The 22099-nt window shown below is 43.7% G+C and overlaps 1 protein-coding gene across 1 annotated transcript; it reads right to left on the bottom strand.

The window, feature by feature from the left end:
• Window positions 1-1052: 1052 nt before the first annotated feature.
• TSPAN3 (tetraspanin 3) lies at window positions 1053-17917 on the bottom strand. Its single transcript, XM_063142210.1, has 7 exons — window positions 17775-17917; window positions 8441-8632; window positions 7481-7555; window positions 5868-5969; window positions 5223-5375; window positions 4414-4497; window positions 1053-1979 (listed from the first exon to the last, which is right to left on the bottom strand). The coding sequence occupies exons 1-7, from the start codon at window positions 17835-17837 to the stop codon at window positions 1887-1889; spliced, it is 762 nt and encodes a 253-aa protein (XP_062998280.1). The 5' UTR covers window positions 17838-17917; the 3' UTR covers window positions 1053-1886.
• Between the last annotated feature and the right edge of the window lie 4182 nt (window positions 17918-22099).

Consider the following 22099-nt stretch of genomic DNA (forward strand, 5'->3'; position numbering starts at 1 on the left):
CTAATGGACTCGGACCTTATACAGAGGGAAAAACTATAGACAAACTAAGTAGCCACGTCATTCCTGCTTGCTGAGGGGGAAAGTCCACCCTGCAGCCTTAACAGATCCACTGGCAGAACCCAGTGCAGGGAATGGCCCTTGATTGCAAGGGGAGAGGGAAGACGGTGATGAATTGGCCCAACCTCAGTCCCCCAGGACTTGCATCCTCTTCTCAGCCACAGGCGGCTCCCGCGCTCTTCTCCTGAGGGAGCCAGGAAGTGGACTCATCCAAGTCCGCCTGCTCCAACAGGGAAGTGGCAGCTGCCTGGGCTGACAGGGACCCTGGAACCGTAGGCAACACATCCTCCTCCCACTCTTTAAAAGTGCTATCCTCCAGCGGAGTCCAGCGATAGGCTAGGACTATATTCACCGAACAGGAGTGAGGCTTTGTGGCGGGCAAGACCAAAGACCCATTTATTGCACCTCATTGTTTTGCCATTCTTCATTTGTTTGTGTGCCTCCCTGGGATCTAATCAGTCAAGAAGGGGACAGGAAAAGGCACAGCCAGAAAGTAAGGGACATACAAGACATTCAGAGGAATTACCGCCAGTATCCTGTTTTGGAGCTAGGCAGGAACGAAACTGAAAATATCTTATTCCCCCACATGGAAGGATATTTGCAAGCCTAATTATCACAGTCCTGTTTATCAGAATGAGTGGGAGGAACAACTTACCCAAAGATATCCACCGCTGGAGGGAAACACCATGCCCAAGTATTATTATGGTTATTAATTTCATTGCTCAACCGCCCCATAGCTGAAGCCCTCTGGCCTCTGAAAGCTTTATGTTATCACGCATTTGGAGTTCAAAAGCGCTGAGAGATGAAGGAATAACAGACCTCATAGGAAATAGTTTACAACATCCACATGGGTCATTGTGTCAATACCTGGCAAGTACTGTGACAGTCAATGCCAAGATGCTTAATTACTGTGCACATTTATTTGGCCATTAACTCTTATTTATGTATGGCTAGCACCTTAAGAGTGAAGTGTTATAACAAAAATGTTAAGCATGGTTTAGTTTTGAGAGAGATGTTCAGAAGATTTATTTAATCAGATTTCCTATTTACATTTCACTTTCACATACTATTTGCTACTCTATGATAACAATTCACTCAATACATAAACAGCTTCTTCATAGAAAAAAAAATGAAATATTCATTATAGAAGAGTAGTGCATACATTATACTCCTGAAAAACCAGCTTGGACACTAAAAGTTTGGAAGATTTGTTCATTTGAATTTAAGAAGGTCAAGAGATGCACTCGTGTGATTCTAAAATTTTGGTTAGTAGTCATTTTATAGTGTTTGGGACTTGACTTAATGCTTTAAAAAAAAAAGATAGACAGACACTGGTGAGAGGCAAGCAGCAAAAAAAACAAAAAAGAGGTAAAAAAATAGTTAGGGTCTTGCAAAGGTAGCTGACTTCCCTCCCTCATACTACTTTGCCCTATTATTCCACCCAGCGAAGAGCTGAAGAATTCAGCATGTAAGAATCAAATCAGTACAGTGCCAAGCAATCAACTTACCACGTTTTGGCACACCACGAGCTTTCTTGCCAAGTTGCCTTGTTTATGTAAGTGGTTCCAAAACTGTGTTTACTTGGTTACTAACATGAACAGATATGTGGAAAGCTGGTTAAAATGGTAGGGTGTGTGTGTGTGTGTGTCGCAGTAATATGGGTGTATCGAAAGCCAAGTCTCTGCCCATCACCAGTGTATGTGCTAGCTGTCCCAGTTTATGAAAGGCGTGCCTCTGCCCAAGTTGAAAAGACAATGGCTGCAGCTGACCAGGCTAAGCCACCTTCCAAAGGGAGAAAACGGAGTTCAAGCTTCAGTTTGCAGCTTCGCCTAGGCATAGGTTCCTCCAGTGATGAGCAGCTCATAGGCAGGGTCCCGACTCCTCCTGCAGAGCACAATGCAGGCACACAGCATACCCAGCAGCTGCAGAGAGGAAGAGAAGCAAGCTGAGCACACAGGAGCATCGTCTGTACCAGGTATGGGCTTTCTGTAAACTGATCAGACAGAACAATAGATTTCAAGCTATCTTATTTCAGGAGGATACTGTCAGAACTCTCCGTCAAATCAATTTCTAGATTTAGACAAACCTGGCTTACTATTCGGTGTTCTCATTCAAAAAGAGAAGCATTTGCTGTTTCCCATTCCCTTTATTATCATTAAGGGCCTGTTCTTATAACAGTCAGGTTTTAGGAATCAGCCCACAGTGGAGATTAAGCTGAGCTGAAGGGGCAGCCTGGCTCTCGAGAGGACGACATGGGAGCCTGGGTGGATTAGGGCTTTGGCACTTTGCTGCTGCAAAAGCTCAAAAGTGATGAATGCAGAAGCTGATGGGCAACGGACTTGTGAGCATACTTTTGGCAGCCGCCTGACTGCTTTAGCCCATGGCATCACAAATAATATTCAGCACTACACTGCAGACTAAAAACCACCCCCCCCCCACACACACAGCTGTCATTGGCTGAGGAAGTTGTATGAACAGGCCAGTGTTTCAGCCTGCTTCTCCTCAAACCGGTAGCCTTCCCGTGTATTCAGTCTCATAGCTAAACCCCACAAGGGGCACAAGTACACGCTTAACCATTTACTCTAACCAGAGCTCAAAGTAGATTTCAGACTCCATGGGATTCCCCCTCAGCAAGGGCTCTTGTCTGGCACTTGGGAATGCTGCCTGAACATTTTTTAAGAAAATACTTTTAGTCTGAGAATTACACTGGACGTCAGTTTGACCCTAAACAGGAAAAACTAAACATGGCACGTCCAAAGCAGCAGGGGCGAGGGGAGCTCAAATACCCCAATCAGGGTAACTGTTCATCTTTAATATCATAAATGCTGTTGTAGCTCTGGGCTGCAAACAATGACTTGTGAAAGGGACAACTTTTTCTTTCAAAAACTGACTAAATTGGTTACGATAACTGCTTATTTTTTTAAAAAAGGTTCTATGTCCCCACTTTCAGCAGTAGCTTCCAAGACAGCTTAACTTTTCAGTTTCCAGATTACCATTAAAACAATTACGAGGTGCAGCACAAAACAAACAGCAGTGATAAAGATGGGGAAACCCCAAAAGTAAGATCAAGCATCTGTTAAAAGCTTGGAAGAATAAAATGAACTTGGGAGTCTCTTCTCCAAGCAGGGCAACATCACCATGAAAGACCCCCCATCCCCAGACACCGCCTGCCTCGTTTGGGAAGGCTCCCCAGCACCCAAACAAGGGCCCCTGGGCTCTCAGCTCTTGAACCAAGGGGGCAGCTTCATAACGAAGTAGGCAGAACATCAGCCACTCTGGCTCCAAACACATGGAGGTTTAAATACTTTGTTTGACTCATGGTGCAGGAAGTAATAGTCAAGCCAAAATATTTATTTCCACTGAACAACAAGAAGCTTTCAATTTCCCTTCACTCTAGTGATCTAGAGTTTCTAGTTGTAGATATTTGCACAATCTTTGTATCAGGAGAGCCTGAGCTGCCGGGAGCAAACCCCATTACTTTGCCAACTCATAAAAATAAAGCCAAGGTAAATATCCGGAGCCTAGTTTGTTCAGAACTAAGGATGGGTAGCAGATCAAATACAAGTTACTTGCACAAGAGACCTGCCGTAATCAATGCTGAATGAACGTGAATCCACAAGACTAAGGTTGAAAAATACCAAGATTTGGATCACGGTGAGGGGTTGAGCTCCCCAGCCTTATTCAAGGTGGCAAGCTACTACAATAAAGTAGCCAGAAATAATAAGTAGGTGAATCAAAATACACAACACAAACAACATTACTCAGGTAAAGCACTCACAAGAAGTAAGACCCGAGCTTCACATAAAAAGTGGATGCTTGTTCTGTGCCATACATTATGCAAAGACAGGCAGGCATTTGGCCCAGAGAAAGAGCGTGCAGCTCTCCTTCCATTTCAGAGACTAGCACACTTCAGTCAGAAGAACTCTTTAAAGTCTTCCTTGGGAAGAAGAATTTTTTTTAGAGAACTATATGTTCACCAGCCAGTTTTAGGAGGGTGAGGCTGTTGTAGGGCAGCACATTTCAAAACACTTGGGTCAACATTCAGGCCTAGCCGATGTTCTGTCCAAATACTTCCACGTGTTTAGTCCAACACACTGTTTACACAGCTTTTGAGGCAGCAGCTTGTGGGCAGTTGCAGAAGTGCCCAAGCTTTACAAGTTCAGATGACACAATTTAAGAACTGGAGCACAAGGAGAAAGAATGCCATTTAAATTCTTTTGCAGTCAAACTTTATGGCTATTAAAACATGCCTGCGTCAAAATAGAACAAGGGAATCGGGGAGACATTTATCTACACTTCAGTAGTTAAAGACAGTCAATTTATACCTTTAAAACAGTTATAGATTTTGAGTCTTACCTGAATGGCAGCAAATGCCAGTGCAGCCCAGATAACATACATCATGATCTCTTGTAGTTTCTTTACAACCAATGCCTCACATCCCTGAAAAACAAGCCAGCAGTGCCATTTAAAGGGCAGCATTTTTAAAATTCTAGGACATTTTGGGCAGAAAGACAGGATATAAATTAAACAAAGGCCCATTTCTAAGACTAACACTACATTCTGGGACACCCACCCTCTTCCAACTCCTTGCTAACTATCTGTTCAGTGCATGAAGGTTCGATACTACAGCTTTGAGGTGTGCTCGCCTGCCCACCTGCCCGCCCCTTCTGCACCAACATTCTGTAAGGCATGCTTGGCTGTTTTAGGGATTAGCATAAGAGGCAAGAATAGAACAGCTCTCCTCCAGTAGTTGCTTCTAGAGCATAAGTTCAGGAGCGCTTGTGATGCCAACCTGATCCATGTTGGGAGAACCTATGTGTTATGACATATTGTGTGTGTGTGTGTGTATACACACATACATAAATAAATACACACACTACTTTACAATCTGGAACAATACAGTACAAACATAAACTGAAAATGGAGGGGCAAGAATTAACTCCTGAGGTCTTATTAAACTACAGGTCTTAATTAAGGTATTTGCAAACCGACATATGTGCATGCCTGCATAAGTGTAGTTCAGTGCTGTAGAATTAGACCAGGAAAACATTTGGGTTCAAAACCCTGCTTACCTTGCACCAGTAACCATCTCTCAGCCTAGCCTACTTCTTAGGATTGTTGTCTTTTATTGTAAACCTTGCAATATAAACAAAAGATATATTAACCTCAGCATAAAGGTCTGTGGGGCGGGCCAAGCTTCCTGTACAATTGCTGGTGGTGGCTTTACAGCAACTGAGGGGCACACTGTTGTTTTTGCTTTCTTTGAACCAGTTTGTTGACTCCCAGTCACTGAAGTTACGGATTCCACAGCAGTGCAGCTACAAAGGAAGAGAAGAGGTTAAGAATGCTTTGAGTGAATCAAGATGTACTCGCTAAAAGATGGCTGTAAAAGGCCGAAGTATACGTTTTCCTAACCATTTAAGGTACCATAATACCCATAATATCGCCACTATTGTTATCCTCAACATTTCCCCCCATGGCTGAAATTGCGTCAGGAAAATGAGAAGCATCTTCTATCTATTACCTCCTCCTTCATTACATCCCACTTCCTGCCTCATCACAGGCAAATGGGATTAATTTGTGGGGGACAGGGACAATTCCAATTCCCACCATTTGTATTAATGCATGCTCATCCTGGATTAAGAAGCAGCTGAATGCTAACAGTTTTAGTCTCTGAAATCATGTTAGCTAAAGAAACAGAAGTACTGCCTTACATTATTAAACAAGCTATATTGGTGGAAGTTCGCCTTTCTTCCCATTTTGCTTAGCAGAACAGCAACTGCCCTGACAGCATTTACATTGGCTCTCACCTGCCTCTGCACATAATCAATCGCACGGCTGGCAGCATCCGGGTTAGTCCCATTGTATGTGTTATACACTTTTTTAATACTGTGGTTGACTTCAGCCTCCACCTATTAAAACAAACAAACATCCGTGTTTTAGTTCTTTGCAGAAGACATCCAGCTCAGAAAACTGTAGGGCTACCATTTCCTTTAGGGTTCTTCTGATCACTGTGTACAGAAACGGCCCTTGAACATAGCTGGGTCTCCAATGCTTCTTGAATGGGATACTTGAGAGTTCTTCTCATGAGGTTCTCCTCTGGGTGCCCTGCCTTCTCAAAGGAGGCAGGGAGAGAATGCCTTTTCAGTGGTGGGCCTCTGGGAATTCCCTCTCCCGAGAGGCCTGCTTACCACATTGTTAATCTTTTTTCAGTGCTTGATGAAGACCTTTATTTTTCCAAACTCTTAAAGTTTCAGTTGCTTTAATCTCGTATTTTTATCTGCAAGCCTTTTACTGGTTCTTATGTTTTGATCTTGCATTGATGGTTTAAAGTAATTAATATTTTTAATATATTCTTTATTTAGTTACCAATCGTGCTGGAGAATTTTTTATATACACTTCTTCTACCACTGGCAGATATGCCATGGCAGCATCTTCGGGCAAGTCGACCCTAATGGCCATTCTTCCATTACAGAGATAAACCTGTCTGGGGAATAGAAGATGCTACCTGATAGGGAAGATTCAGATGGATTACCTGTCAGCTCCTTTCTAGCTTTTTGAGTGTATAAAGTACATGACACTGAGGGTGGGGGGAGCTGTTCACACAGTACTCTGCAAGTGGCAAGAGCAGGAGCAGGCTTCAGGTGTGCGCGCTTCTCATTTAAACCCTTGGATATGAACATCCCAACCTGCCTTTATTTGGACATGGAATCCCTTCTGACTCTGGATTTTGAACCTGCATAACGGGCATGTGTGGGAGTGCGTGTCTAAACAGCACATGGAGGTGATAAAATGCTGCCAGAGACCTTATCTGCCTTTGGTTGGGAGGCTTCCAGGACTTGTCTATAGCAGGGGTAGGCAGAAGATAGATCAAGATCTACCGGTAGATATTTGGGTAACTTTCAGTAGATCATCAAGGGTTTATGACTCTCAACTGTCTAACAATGGCAACAACTAGAAATCTTTTCCCCATAAATTTAGTTGCTGAAACAGAATGCTTGGGTGTTGTTGTGGTTGTTGTTGTTTTGTTTTTTGCATGAAAGGACTTATGAACCTGGTTCTGGTACTGATTACAAATTCCTGGACTGGGCATTTTCTCAGAAGCATCCTCAGCTACTATTTTGCACCTGGATCCATTTGGAGGACTCCAATAAAAACAAAAGCAGATTCCCACAAGCCTGAAGTCTGTTCATCCCAATCTGTTATCAGCCAGCTTCTTGGTTTACCACATTATTTCTCTGTTGCTCTTTTATCTCTTTGAAGATTTTAATTACTTCCCTTAGCAAGCGCGCCACTTATTTTTACATCTTTAATTCTAATCCAATAAGCTTCCTGCAATTTCACCTATCAAAAACATAGCTCTATAGACTCCTAAACAAAGCTACTTAGGTATCTATTTTAGCACTTTAAAAGAGACGGTTACCTTTGCTCTGTAGATATAACCAAGAACCACGACCACAACTTCTGTGATAAAAACCAAAAGGAGGATGATCACAAACTGTAAAACAGAAAATGTCATGTAAAGTTAGTTTGTGAAAATATGAAAATATTTATCGATTACATCAGGAAAACCTAGTAAGAACCCTTTGTTAACAATGAATATACCCATTATGTTAATATTTGATTCCACTGGTAATTTGAGGAAGCACATACAGTACTTAAAAAGAGAGCAAGACAGCTAATCAAGTCAGTGCAGTGGCCATTTCATCATGGTCACTCATTACATTCCTGCAAGTGTAATACAATATTCCAAACTGTCTATTGTTTTTAATCCAGATAATTGTGATGTCCTGGTTTAGTGGACTTCTGTATATATATTTAGCCTAACTAACTTGGCAGCTAACTATCTTACTGCTCTGCTGGATGTATTATGTGTTATTATTATGCACTACACACACACAAAAATTGATCCCTCCAGGGTTCCCAGACGACCACCTCCCTTTCCTGGCCCCACTTCCTTTCCCTGGACTACCGATCATCTGGTGGTTTCCCAGCTTTTGTACAGCTCCCCCCTCCCACCCCCCAATTCTATAAGGTGGAAATGCCTCTCCTAAGGCTTGGTTACTGGCAGCAAGAGCTTTAAACTAAATTTGGGGCCTGCACTTTCGGCTTGCCCCTTCTGTCTTCTTCAGCATGCCCACCCCCAAAAAGTAGGTATTCTTTTAATTGTAGATGCCAGGGAAGTAACCTCAGACCCCTTGTATGCAAAGCATGTGCTCTGCCACTGAGCTATGGTCCACTAGATCAATGTCAGGTACAACATACTGCTGCTTTAACTAAGACACAATAAGCTAAAGAGGTTGATTTAGCATTTCGTTCCAACATTTAAGTATCGAAAAGCAGCTCTTTTGTAAACTCATTCCAACATCAGGCTTACGCTTACCGTGGCAAGACCACAGCGGCTTTCCCGGATTGTAGCACAGCAGCCAATCAGACCAATTATAAAAAGAAGTGTCCCCACTGCTATGATAACCACTGCAGGGATGAGCGTATAAACATCTTCAAAGAAGTGGTCGTAGTCGTCGTACGTAATGAAGACATAGGCTCCCACATAGCACAAGATGCCTGCTGCTGCCTGTAAGAACAACGGAACCAAAAAAGTGTTGAGAGGTCAGAGGCCTTTCATATCCCATCAGCCCCTTTTATTTGTGCAAATATCAGTTAGGCATAAATGTAACTATGAGCCACAAAAAACATTTAGCATGAGAATTCTACCAACCCCTCAAAACGCAGATTCCTTTTTCATTCAACAGTAATGGAAATTACTTAAATTAAGGAGAGAAGTGTTAAGCATTTTCATCCTGACAATCAAGGAAATATCTCCTAATCGAGGCAAAAACACACTAACTGCCCCCCAGGCCTCATTTGTGTATGGCAACTGCAACTTTAACTCACCACCAACTGAGCCAAACTACTCCAAGAGCAAGTAAAGGATATATTATTTCTATTCACCTGCCTCCATCCTGAAAGCATATTTCGTGACATTAAACTGTGTTATTGCCAAAATCAGTTAATCCTACTCAAAGTGCTGATTGAGCTTTTAGTGCAAAAAAATTTCCACTTCCAACTACCTGATGCATGTTGCCTGTGCCAGTTTTCCATACACATGAACAACCTAGAAGACACTCTGATAGCCCAAATACAACTTTGACATGGTTTGATAAACTGAAGGCAGGAGTTGTGGAGCTGTATGCATCTTTCATGACAGGCAACAACTTTTTGTTACTGGGTGGACTAAAAATATAATATATAAACCAGCTCACCAGGAGCTCACCTGAACACGGGTTGGGAAGTTTTGTTATACAGAATTGTTAGAAGTGCGAAGACAGGTCAAAACCGAATTCTTCTGAAAAGTGCATTTGGGTCAACTCAAAATCCATGCGTCTGTTTAAAGTTGTTGGTCACACCACACACTAAGGACAGGCTCCAAGTCCACTTTTCCACATCTGTTCCATGAACCCAGTGCCCTCCACTACTTTGGCTCTCTTGTAAATTACCAGTAGTTCCTACGTGTAATCTTCCCCAATAGATTCAAAACTCAAACGTTGCAGATGCTATGCGCTTCCAAGTGTCATGTTCTCTGCACTGACACTGCGGATTACTGCAGCTGTACTTCAGAAAATAAATACAAGAGCTGTGAGACATCCAACATTTGCATCCTACCATCACAGTACGGCTTAGAAATATCTCCCCAGGTTATAAACCAGATGGACAGAATGTCCATTCATAGTTATAAAGGGAAACGAAGAGCTTCTTGTGACAACAAGCCAAATGAGAACACCATTCTGAAATAACCTTACAGAGTTTATGTTCATTTAGTCTAAGATCCTATAAAATACTATCCTTCACCAGTATGAAGCTGAATACTACTGTGTGCTACACATCATCAATCATACAGAAATACTGCATTTCAATTAACATGTCTAGGTTTCAGTCAGTATGTTTCCAGTGTGCCATGCGCACATTTCCACAAAGATTTCACACTAAACAGGCTTTCCTTCCACCCACCCTAAGTACAAAATCACAGACAGCCCATCATAGGACAGATGAGAGCCAGACTCATAAGGCAAGCAGGGCATAGGTCAGTAGTGCAGCACAGGCTCTGCATGAAGTTCACTGGTTCAATCCCTGGAATCTCTAATTGAAAGGATTAGGAAACACAAGATGGGAAAGGCTCTCTGTCTGAGACTCTGGAGAGCAGTTACTTGGCAGAGTAGACAATACTGACTATATGGACAAATAGACTGATGTGGTATATTATAGTTAAGGCTTAAGACACCAAGAAAGTAAAGACGTCAATATTTACAGCAAGGCTGGGGAACCTGTGACCCACAGAGGCTGTTGGGATCCAACTCCCATCAGCTCCAGCTAGGATGGCCAATGGTAAAGAATGATGGAAGCTGTAGTCCATCAACATTTGGTGGGCTATAGGTCCCCCATCCCCTGATTTAGAGTCTATCAGATATGACTGGAAATATAGTAGCATGATCTTAGAGAGATTTTGTAAGAGCACCTTTTAGAACAGAGAGCCACCCAAGAAGAGATGGGGAATACTGTGATTATTAACTGTTGCCTAGCAATGGAGCATGAAAATAGCTTGCTAATGAAATTATCTCCCGCACCAAAGGATTCAAGACGCTTGTCAAGAACATAAAGGAAAGCCAAATAAGGTTCTTTAACAATCTCTTCTTGTTCTTTTATATTTAAGGACAATATGCAGCCTCTTTGCATTTTCTGCTATTTTAGAACTGTTCATTTTAAAGGTTAGAAAAAAAAACAGATCACAAATTTATTAGAGTTCATTAGATGAGAGACTTCATTTATGAAATCATTTCTGAACAACCTGACTTTATAACAATGTCATGTATGTATAAACAAATATGCAGTTGAACAGTTATTGACTCAATGAAGAATTCCAGATGCAAAACAATTAAAGCTTTAAGTGAGATTAATCAAACCATGCACTGTTTCCATGACCTACTGTAGATGCAATGCTGCCATCAGGAATACTACACAGGCTCACATGTTCCTTCTACCCTTGCATATGAATTCTACCTTCCCCCTTTTTTGGAGCCAGTCATGGTGCATGGAGCAACTCCCCTATGAGGAAAGGTTACAACAGCTGGGACTACTTAGCTTAGAAAAAAGGCAAGTAGTAGGAGATTCAGGACAGACAAAAGGAAGGACTTCTTCACACACCATATAGTTAAACTTTGGAATTTGCTACCAAAAAAATGTAGGTTAGGACTATCAATGTCTTCTATCTCTGATGGCTATATGCTACCACCAGCATCAAGAGCAGGATGCCTATGTACACCAGTTGTTGGGCAACGTGGGTGGAAGAGTGCTGTTGTGCCCATGTCCCGCTTGTGGGTTTCCCTTGGGTATTTGGTTGGCCACTGTGTGAACAGAATGCTGGCCTAGATGGATTCTTGCTCTGATCCAACATGGCTCTTATGTTCTTATCAGGTCTTCATTGATCATATCACCAACCATGTTTAGCGGCTAACTACGATTAACAAACCCAAATTCTGTGAGTGAATGTGTGTGAACTTCAAGACTGAAAATCCCTGGCTTTGCTATTAGACAAAACCATGATGCACATATAAGGACAGGTTGCCACCTATAAAAAGTGCATTCTTGGGTTCCTGGAATATTTGACACTAAGAATATAATAGGCAGCTAACTGACTTGTGTGCCAACTCTACACTGCCTCTACAGCTATTTTAGATTTCACTGATCCTACTTGGCTACTAAAGTAGTTTAAAGACTATCATAGCCACCACACTAGTAATGTACATGTTCCAACTCAAGTTAATGTAATTCTGGAATTTCTGTGGGAAAGTGGTTCACTTAGACAATAATTATCAGTGCTTCACTGCTCCTCCCAGTTTGCTATATGCTAGGAAGCCTCCAATTTCGCTTATTTAAAATTATATTTTTTAAAAAGAAAAGTCAATGCCTGTTCAGAGTACAGAAGCCAAGTTGTCAATCAGATTTGGGAGTTGTAGGCCTGGCATTAAAGCATTTCATTAAAGCATTTCAAAGTGTCACCAAAGCATCCGAATGGCATATTTTAAGCTTTTGAAGGTCTGACTCTCTAAAGTTCATTAAAATGCCACAAACTGTGAAATAGAAATGTATTGACTCCAATCTAATGGAGACGGACTGTGTCTCTGAACTACCAACATTCCTTTGATGACTGGGAATCACAGGCTAACTATGGCCCTACCAAAGTGTTTTATAGATGCCAAGGACATCTATTCTATCCCAGTCACAGTCCCCTGGATGTCCCTAAAGGTATCGGGGGAGAATGCAACACCCCTGCACTGACTACAGCACAGAAAACACGTGGTCATACATCAGATCGGATCATAGTTACGAGGTCAACTGTAACAAAGTTAAGTGTGTTTATTATTGGTGATATTTGATCTTATATTCAGCTGCACCAGAGTTAAGCATCTGTGGCCTCAGCTGCCAGTTCTAAAAACAACAGCCCATGGATATTCCCTCAAGTTTCTGAAGGACGCCTCTTTCTAGATCAGGAGTGGACAGAAGGTAATGGCTGGTCTACCAGTAGAGTACTGGCCGATGTGTGAAGCACTACTTCGTATCAGTCAGTTGCAAAAATTCTTGCAAAGTATACTGGGTTTGTCTGTTCCGCCAAGGCACTCCTGCTTTTAAGCAAGCATTTATACCCAGCATCACTTACACCAGTTAAGAGAGCATGTGCTCTAGGTCATTAATTTGCTCACTCTATTTAAAAACAAACAAACACCTAGCACAGAAAGTGGAAGGGTGGAAATGAAGAAAAAAAAAAGGCTTCAAAAAGCAAAGAAGAAAAGAAAGAGAGAGTGAGCACAAAACTTATGGAGACTGTCTTCAAGGCCCTCCATCAGGAACCTGAATTCCTGGAAGTTAGCAATTTATGACTGCCAGCTAAACAACTTCTCTCTTGCTTCTGATGGAGTGCTTAAAGCTGAAAAACCTTTACCAAGTCAAAAGCCAAAGACAACAAAGCTGTTGGAAAAGGCCTCAAGGAGACTTGAAGAAAGTGCAATAGGAATGAGAACAATAAATTCTGGGTTTAAAAGAAAGTGAGTGTTTGACTGAAATGTACATGCATTTTCTTATCCTGCTATGCTAATAAAAACACATTTGCACTGTAAGAGCATAAGAGGAGTTCAGCTGGATCAGACCAAAGGCCTAGCAAAGTCCAACATCTTGTTTCCCCCACAATGGCCAACCAGATGTCTTTGGGAAAGCCCACAAGGAGGATATGAGGGCAATAACCCTCTGTCTTCCCTAATGAAGGACAATCAGAAGAGGAAGCAGATAGCCATCATGACTAGAAAACAGGGCAGAGTCATCAGGAGACAAAACAATCATCGCTTACAAGTGTATTTCACTCCATAAAGAACTCTATCTGTTTAAGGGCTGAGATAGAGTAACCCCAATGTGTGGTAAAAGGGGGGGAGGGAGAAAGAAAATCGAAAGGTATGCAGAGCCCTAACAATTCCCTCATTCTCTTGTATTCACTGTGTCACATGGCTTTGTAACCTGAACTGACTCTTCAGTGCTACCAGATTCCTTGAACTGCACAAGAACAATGAAGCTCACACCAAGTTGCAGAACGCTCCTTCCAACATGAAGTTATGCATTTCAAGGCTGCAATGAAAAGGTACCCTGAGAGCTACCTAGATCAACTAATTATTGATGTATTTCAAACAACTATGACTCACTGTTCTGTCTTAGGGGCTCTCTCTCTCTCAAACAGAGTTCAAATTACAACTATTTGGTTCTGAAGAGAAGGAGCGAACATTAGCCCCAGTTCTCAAGTTTCAATCACAGTAATAATTCATAGGTTCAGGTAGCAATGCACCTTATCTTATTCAGCTCATCAAGGCAGGAGCCTGTTTAATATGCAATGCTGAAACTAGAAGTGAGCTGAGCCTACGTATGCATACACCAGATGCACATAGCATTAAGCCACCATGGGTTCCTTAACCCCTGGGGTTTCACATGAATATGCAAGCCACAGCGAGCTCATACCATGGCTTGTTGTGTCATGCAAATCTGGGCATCAAGGATAATGTGAGGGTTAAACAACCTTCGGATAACCCTAGAACAACCCATGACATCTCTTCAAGTCTACTTCCCTACAGGAGAAGTCATCTATCGTATTTCTTCGATTGTAAGACGCACACTAATTTCAGTACCACCAACAGAAAAAAAAATCCCTAAGACGCACCCCATTTTTAGAGATGTTTATATGGGAAAAAAGTGTGCCTTAGAATCAAAGAAATAGGGTACTTTGTTTCAGCTCAGTCCTAAATTACACTCCCTGATTTAAAAACAGGATCAAACGCCACATGAAATCCCTGCATGAGTGTTTGTACTCTATAGTTCTGTGCCTGCTTTTACAAAGAACAGAAACCTTATCTACAGCACTTTTATCAAGAAGCCAAAGGATACGCAATCACAAAACAGTCTTATTCGGGTACAAATTAAGAGTACTATGCTAATATTCCACCAACAAACAAGTTACAAGATTATAATTAGACATGCCCTGTCTTATGACAGATAATAAAGCACATCTAAAGTACTTCAACAGCACATTACTGTGCTAGTCACATGGCTGTTCAGACATTACTTACTGAAGAGAAACCTGGTCAGAGTCTCAAGCATGTGTACCCTTCTACAGTGAGAAAGGTTCATCTGATCCAGGCTATGCCACTTTTATCTGAATATAGCATCTCCCTAATAAGATTTTTTTCATCCCAGAGATGGAAGATTTCTCCCAGTAAAAGAACTCAACAGACCCAGCCTATGCAAGCAGACCCTTAGGAATTTTACACCAAAGAGCCACATGTTGTGATTACATGTTTCCTTCCAGGATTAAATAATTAAATAACTCATTTGATCTTGATAAGCCCAACAAGTTTCTATATACTATTTATCCCAATATTAATAAATCCATAATATTTATTATTTATCCTACCTCTCCAAAAGCTCAAAATAGACTCACAACAGTCTAAAACTTTAGTCACAGAATCTAAAACATCAAGGGCATATTTTATATCCATAAATGCCATAATATTTTACCAAAATAATGAGACGAAACAAGAAAAACTTGTTTAGAGATCTTGCATAGGGCACACCATGTAAAGCTGAATGGTCTGGAAGTTAGCAACAACTGATGTTTTTACAAGTCCTATTTATGGCAGTGTTATTTTTGTTTCTAATATAGTATTACTACATTCCTCAGCTCTTCCAATGGCTAGCATTTTTTAACACCTGGGATAATGCACCTGGCATTACAGTGGCCTAGTTTGCACATAATGAGAAGTTAGTGTGGGAGAATTTTCCTGCAGGGTTTATGTTGTAGCAGTGGCCTCCATTTTGAATATTCAGGACAGGGCGTACTGTAGCAAGGGTGGGTTGTTGGGGTGATTGACATGCCATCCACAACCCTAAAACAGCCCTTAGATTCTGGGTGGTTTGTCAAGCAACCCACAACCCCACTCTCGCAGGGTTCACATGCAATCAGAAGCTGCATCAGCGGGACCTTGGACTGCACAAGTTGTGCTGTGGTGATCATGCTCACCCAGCCAGTAACTTGAACTTCAGCCCATCAGCTCCGAAAGGTTGTATTGTCCATACCATCATGTTCTTGTATTCCCTTTGCTTATTTCAGGTCATGCATAACTCATGTACATAGTTTGTGTTCCTGGCCCTCTCTCTACCTTCCAGAAATGTTACTGAACTGTCGTTCTACTAACTTAACATAAACAACTGATATTTGAGCAAAATTCAGACTTGAACGCCAGCAGCTCAGCTATATTTACATCTCAAGACAAGGGCAATCAAAAACTGAGATACAAGTAACATGTAAGTCAAGTACTCTGGTCTGTGCTCGTCCATTCACTCATATCTCCCTAGTTTGGGACCCACCAGATATACACATTCCCAAGAAGATATGTGGTTGCTAAGCAACTGCAATAGTTTATCTTCCTCTCTCCAACTTGAGGGGGAAGGATAAGCTGGAGCAAGGCTGTGAAATTACATGGGTGTTACCCCAGAGGAGTTCCTATCTGTTCCTCCTCTCACCATTTCCCATCCCAGACAGCACCACTGTCAACAATGTTTAACATTTATAAATATTTCTAATAAGAGACCATCATCAAAGGAGTAAAAACTGTTATGAATAAAATTTGAGGAATTCAAAACCACTGCAGAAACATAACAGCAGTGTGGAGCTTAGAAACTGGACATCAGTATTTCAGAGGAAATTGATTCTTTCAATACCAAATGCAGTTTTTTTGGCCACCGTTGTGGTTTAATTGTTTCACTGACTTCCTTTCAGAAATAAAATTTCAATCCTATAAGGAAGTCCTCATTTCACCGAAATATTCCCATCTCTTTCCATCCCACACAAAAATATACACACACATGAGTGGGTGCCAGATTAAAGCCTGAGATGGTTGATCTGCTTTAAGGTTGAGCCTAACACATGTATAAACATGCAGCCTTAATAAGGATGAATCCTTCCACCTTCTGGCTTTCAGCCCAATGGAAACGCTGCTCTTAAAGGCATATACTGAAGTTTTTTGGGGTGTGTGGTGGGGTGTGTGGAGTGGATAGCAAGCTTACAAGGATGAGGGGCGCAGGAAAAAGAATCTACAGTGCCAAGACTCCCAAACCACATCTGAGCTCATCATTTTGGGTTATATCACCCTTAATGACGGCTCTTACGGAAAACTTCATGGAGCAAATCCGGGTTTGCATCCCTGCAATTCAAATGGAAGCCTTACATCAGTGAGAACAAGGACTCGGCTTTAAAGGGGGCTTCTCCACCCAGCAATGGCTTCCAAGCCTGGACCCTTTGCTTCCCCCCACGCCTTCTCCTCAAATGTGGGTCACGCGAGCATGTGACAAGGGCACCACTGGGAGGCGCGTGCGCGAGAGATGCTGCTGCTCTATTGACATTGTCCTTCTGATGCACCACGAGGGGCCCAACCAAGCCTCCCCCCACCCACCCCCACCCAACCAGTCATCTGCCCAGTCCCTTTGCCAGCCCCATAATAGACCCAAGTAGGCTTAGTCTTTGCCAGGAGATGGCAAAACCTGTGGAGCTATAGTTTTATTACTGGTTAAGCATTTTACTGGTAATAAAAAGGAGTCTCACGGGTAACAGCTTCTCTACGAAAGAAACCCCCTGCCCCCCCAAACCCCACCCACCCTTTCCCACCCTAGGAAAAGCTCTGCCAGGCGCCCCCCCTCCCACACACACAAATGAGCGGGTGAGAGAAATAAGCGCAAGTCTGCGTGCCTCGGGGGCGGGAGACGCGCATCCTGCGCGTGCAACGAACGTGTGGAAGGACAAACCCCAAGCGAACGGTCTGAAAAGGAAGGGGGGTTTCAGTCGCAGACAACAACAACACCCCCTCCGCGTACTTTAACCTTGGGAGAAGGAGAGAAGAGGAACCCACCCGGCTGGGGGGTGGGGGCGAAAAGGAGAGGAAGAGGAAGAGGAGGAGGGGGCGATGAAGGCCGCCCTCCCCTCACACGACGACGAGCAGGGAGGCAACAGGGCAGCGGCCGCCCCCTCACGGGCCACATGAACGGGGGAGGGGGACGAAACGCCGCCGCCGCCGCCGCCCCCTGCTCCTGCGGGAGCCCCCCGCCTTCGGCCCCTCACAGCGCCGCGGCCTCACCCAGAAAATGAGGTTGAGGAAGACGAGGACGGTCTTGGAGGAGGTGATCCCGCACTGCCCCATGGCCGGAGCCGCCGCCGCCGCCACGTCGTCGTCGTCCTGCTGCTGCTGCTGCTGCTGCTGCTGCTGCTGCTGCTGCTGCTGCTGCTGCTGCTCCTATGGCCGCGATGGCGCGCGCTCGCTCGCTCCTTCCCTCGCCAAGCCAGCTGGCCAGCGCGGCTCCTCCCCTTGCCCGCGGAGGCGAAGGGCGGACTTAAGATGGCCGCCCACCCGCGTCACGTGGCGCAGGAGAGGGGAGGGACTCTTAAGATGGCGGATTTGTCAGAGGGGGGAACCTGCGCATGCGCGCGCGCCTCAGGCTCAGCGGCTGCGGACGGGGCGTCCTTCACACGAATGGCGCTGACGGGACTGGGTGTGTGGGGCGGAGGGAGGCAGGGAGGGACGAGAAGAGCGGCGGCTGGCTTGGTTCACAAAAGAAGCCGGGGGTGGGGAGGAGGGTGAAGGGTAAAAGACGACGACGCACTTCCACCCCGCTCGTGGTTCAATGTCGCTTAAAACGTGTATTGTCGTTTCACACGTGACGCCTACAGGCAACCCCGCTGGCTTCACAGAGCGTGAAGGAAGTAGAGGTTGGGCTGGATTCCAAGGTGGGGGGGAGGGAGGAGGAGAAGTCCCAATGCAAGTTCTCCACACGCGTCCGTTCTACACGTGTAGCAGAATGAGGGGGTAGAATTGATGTGCCACTTCAGCTGGGCACCGGGAGAGGAACCCGTGACCCTCCACCCCCACCAATATTTATCACTCCTTCATCCCCCGCTCGTTTTAAGACACCATAAATTAAGGCTGTATAGAACACGGATTCAGTGAGACCCCTAAACGAGCTCTGCCTGGTGCCAGGATCCAGCACCTTGGAGAGCTGCCCCAGAGGTCCTCATTATTATTATTATTATTATTTATTTATATAGCACCATCTATGTACATGGTGCTGTACAGAGTAAAACAGTAAATAGCAAGACCCTGCCGCATAGGCTTACATTCTATTAATGTAATGAAGGTAATGTAATGTATTAATGTAATGAAGTCATTGCCCCACTGACATCGGGGCCGCCAGGCTCCCTGGGATTAACCCCCCTGCTGCTCTCAGTCATGGTCTTTGCCTCTTCCTTCAGGACCAGGGGAGAGGAAAGCTCCCCTCCCCTCCCCACACGCCTCAGTCCTGGTTCAGCTCCCCCCCCCCACCCCCGCCTCATTGCACCCAGGCCCACCTCCCCAAAGACACACGCCCTAAACGCATTGACACATGCAATGGCAAGGACTGTTTTGGGACCGAGATGCAAGTGGAAAAGAAGACAGAGACATGAAGAGTTCTGCCTAAAGCTGCATTCCTAAGCACAGTGGGATTTAAATTCCACGTGTGCCTGCATAGGAAGAACTTGCTCCCTTTTACATGACTTTTTTTGGAGGGCTGGGTGGGTGGGGATGCTCTAGCTTTCCCCATGTCACCCCCACTGGGGTGTTCCTGGAGCAATCAGAAATAAGCGAAGAGTGCCATTCCATTATGAGAACACCCCCATTCTGGGGAGGCCGGGGGTGGTGGTGGTGGGAACTAGGCGTCGCATTTCATCAGCGAAGGAGAAAATCAGGTCACATCATTGGGATGCCAAGATTTCCCTCTTGTTTTGCTTACTGCTTTTAAAGGGTGCTTGACTGCATCTGAAATGTCCCAAAGGGACTAATCCACTCATTGCATTTTGCTGGATTATTCTTAGAGCACAAAGGGATACGTTTAAATGCAATTTTAAGCATTTGGGGAAGAAGTCAAATAGCTATAAGGGAGAAAAAGAAAATCAGCCTAGTTATGTAATTAACATTTATCAGGAAGAGGAAACACACAAAGCATCGGAACAGCCAAGCAGTCCACCAGCTCAAACCCCCTCTGGGGCTGCAAGTTAATGACAGTGTTTTTTTCAAGAAGTACTTTAAATTCTCTCCTATCAGCTAAAACAAAACAAGATGAACCTTTATAATGCTAAGTCGGCATTTGGGAGTAGAAGAGGAACATAAGTTATCCAGCCTTGCTAGACCTATCCAAAGTTTACCTTGTGTAGCATTCTATTACCCAGAGAGATCAACCAGATTTATTTATTTAAACTTCTAGACTTCCTTTAAGGGCTAAAACCTTGTCAAAGCCGTTTACACAATAAAATTCCATCTAATGATAAAATAGCAAAAATGAATGCAGTTAACAAACACCAGCAATACAACATCAAGCGAGATGAGCAAACCACAGCCCTCAATGAACCATCTTAATAATGTGTGTGCTCACTAATCTTTAGCACAACTCCAACTGACTTGGAACTTGTTTTATCCAGCCTTCAGGCTTAGTTAGCCCATTTCCATGTACAGCCATGGTTTCTTCTTTTTTCCCTTTAAAGAAGAAGCTTTTCCCATCATTTGAGTTCACAGTAATAGCACCGGCCTCTGTCTGGAATACAAGTGGCCTTGTAAATATTCTGATTTAATTAATTCACTACGCGATTTGATCTTCAATTTATTTCAATCCAAGCCTCAGGAATCCATTGATTCATGGTGAAAAAAGAATAATACTGTGGCCAGTCTTTATTTTAATCAGTTCTGACAGCTTTGAGCAGGTAATTATTGGTTAATCTCTGATTACAGGCAACAGGAAGCTGGCATTTAATTAGATGAGGGACGAGGCATGGTCATTCAGAGAGTAGGGTTGAAGAATTTAAACCTTAGCGAAGGTGTGAGATATCAAAAGAAGACTACATTGTGCAGCTATATTAAGAGGTCATGGGTAGCCCAATCTACACAAGGCCCAATCTATCAGGTAAGGTATGCATTTATTTAAAATGTTTCTATGCTAAAACATTTCTACCACGTGTGGCATTCAAAACATCTCCCAAAAGAAGAGCCCTGCTGGACTAGGCTAAAGACCCATCTAGTCCAGCAATCTGTTCCCACAATGGCCAACCAGATCCTATGGGCAGCCACAACAGGACACAAATGCAATAGCAACCTCCCACTCATAGAATCATAGAATAGCAGAGTTGGAAGGGGCCTACAAGGCCATGGAGTCCAATCCCCTGCTCAATGCAGGAATCCACCCTAAAGCACCCCTGACAGATGGTTGTCCACCTTCCTCTTGAAGGCCTCTAGTGTGAGAGAGCCACAACCTCCCTAGGTAACTGATTCCATTGTCGTACTGCTCTAATCTAGTCAGGAAGTTTTTCCTGATGTCCAGCTGGAATCTGGCTTCCTTTAACTTGAGCCCGTCATGTTCCTAAGCAACTAGTATTGAGAGGCATACTGCCTCTGTTATTGGAGGGAATATATAGCCACCATGGCTAGGTGGAAGTAAATTCTATAGTTTATTTGATGGGTGAAGAAGTGCTTCCTTCTGTCTGTTCTAAGCCTCCCACTATTCCACATCATAAAGTATTACGAGAGGAGGTGGTAAAACCCAGATAAGCCCCACCAGCCAATATCAGCCATTCAATGACCATAACAAAGAAAAACTGTAGGCAAAGATACACGCCATCCACCAAAAGCTCAGGTAAACAGAAAAGCATCTGGAAGGTTAGACACTAAGTGGACTTCTCTTGGAAGTGTCATAGCCCCTCCCGAGAAGGTTTCTTCTGCTGAGGAAATTAATTTCCCTGCATTTGTGGACTCTCTTTCCCGCGAGGATGTTCCTGAGGCAGCTTGGCAGGAGGAGGGGGCACGTGCAGCTGAACAGGCCCCTGCAGCCCCCTCGGGATGCCCAGCGGAGGCCAGCCTTTCCCAGAGGAGGCTTTTACACTGCAATTGCCTTGCCTCAAATACAGAATGTTACTGGTGTTCCAGATGTTGTCTTCCATTTCTAACTGTCCAATGATGTTGAACTTCTTCCATCTTATTCTTACAAAAAAATAAAAACCCTGAAGGAAGGAAAGACAGAATGTAGCTGCACGTAGTAGTAGTGCTAGGAGGAAAACAGGCAAAATATAAATCTAAGAAAATAAATGCCCCAAAGACAATACAAGTCAGAGGTGAGGTCTCAGCCCCAACACACTAAACAACTCCTTTGAACCCACAGTTTTAAGAACCAACATAAAGCTATTTCACAGCAATATCAGCCGCTGGTAAAAAAAAAAAAAAAGTGTAAATGAAACAAACTCTATGGGATGAATATGGCACCTTGGCGGGCATCAAGGAAGGTGTCCTGGGGTACCTTGCTGGCCATGGCACTACTTTCCCTATCCCTGATCTACACAGTAACTGGTGCAAGAGTAAATGTGCTAAAATGCAAGGATAAAATGAAG

The sequence above is a fragment of the Elgaria multicarinata genome, chromosome 16 (assembly GCF_023053635.1).
Source record: "Elgaria multicarinata webbii isolate HBS135686 ecotype San Diego chromosome 16, rElgMul1.1.pri, whole genome shotgun sequence".
Lineage (NCBI taxonomy): Eukaryota > Metazoa > Chordata > Lepidosauria > Squamata > Anguidae > Elgaria > Elgaria multicarinata.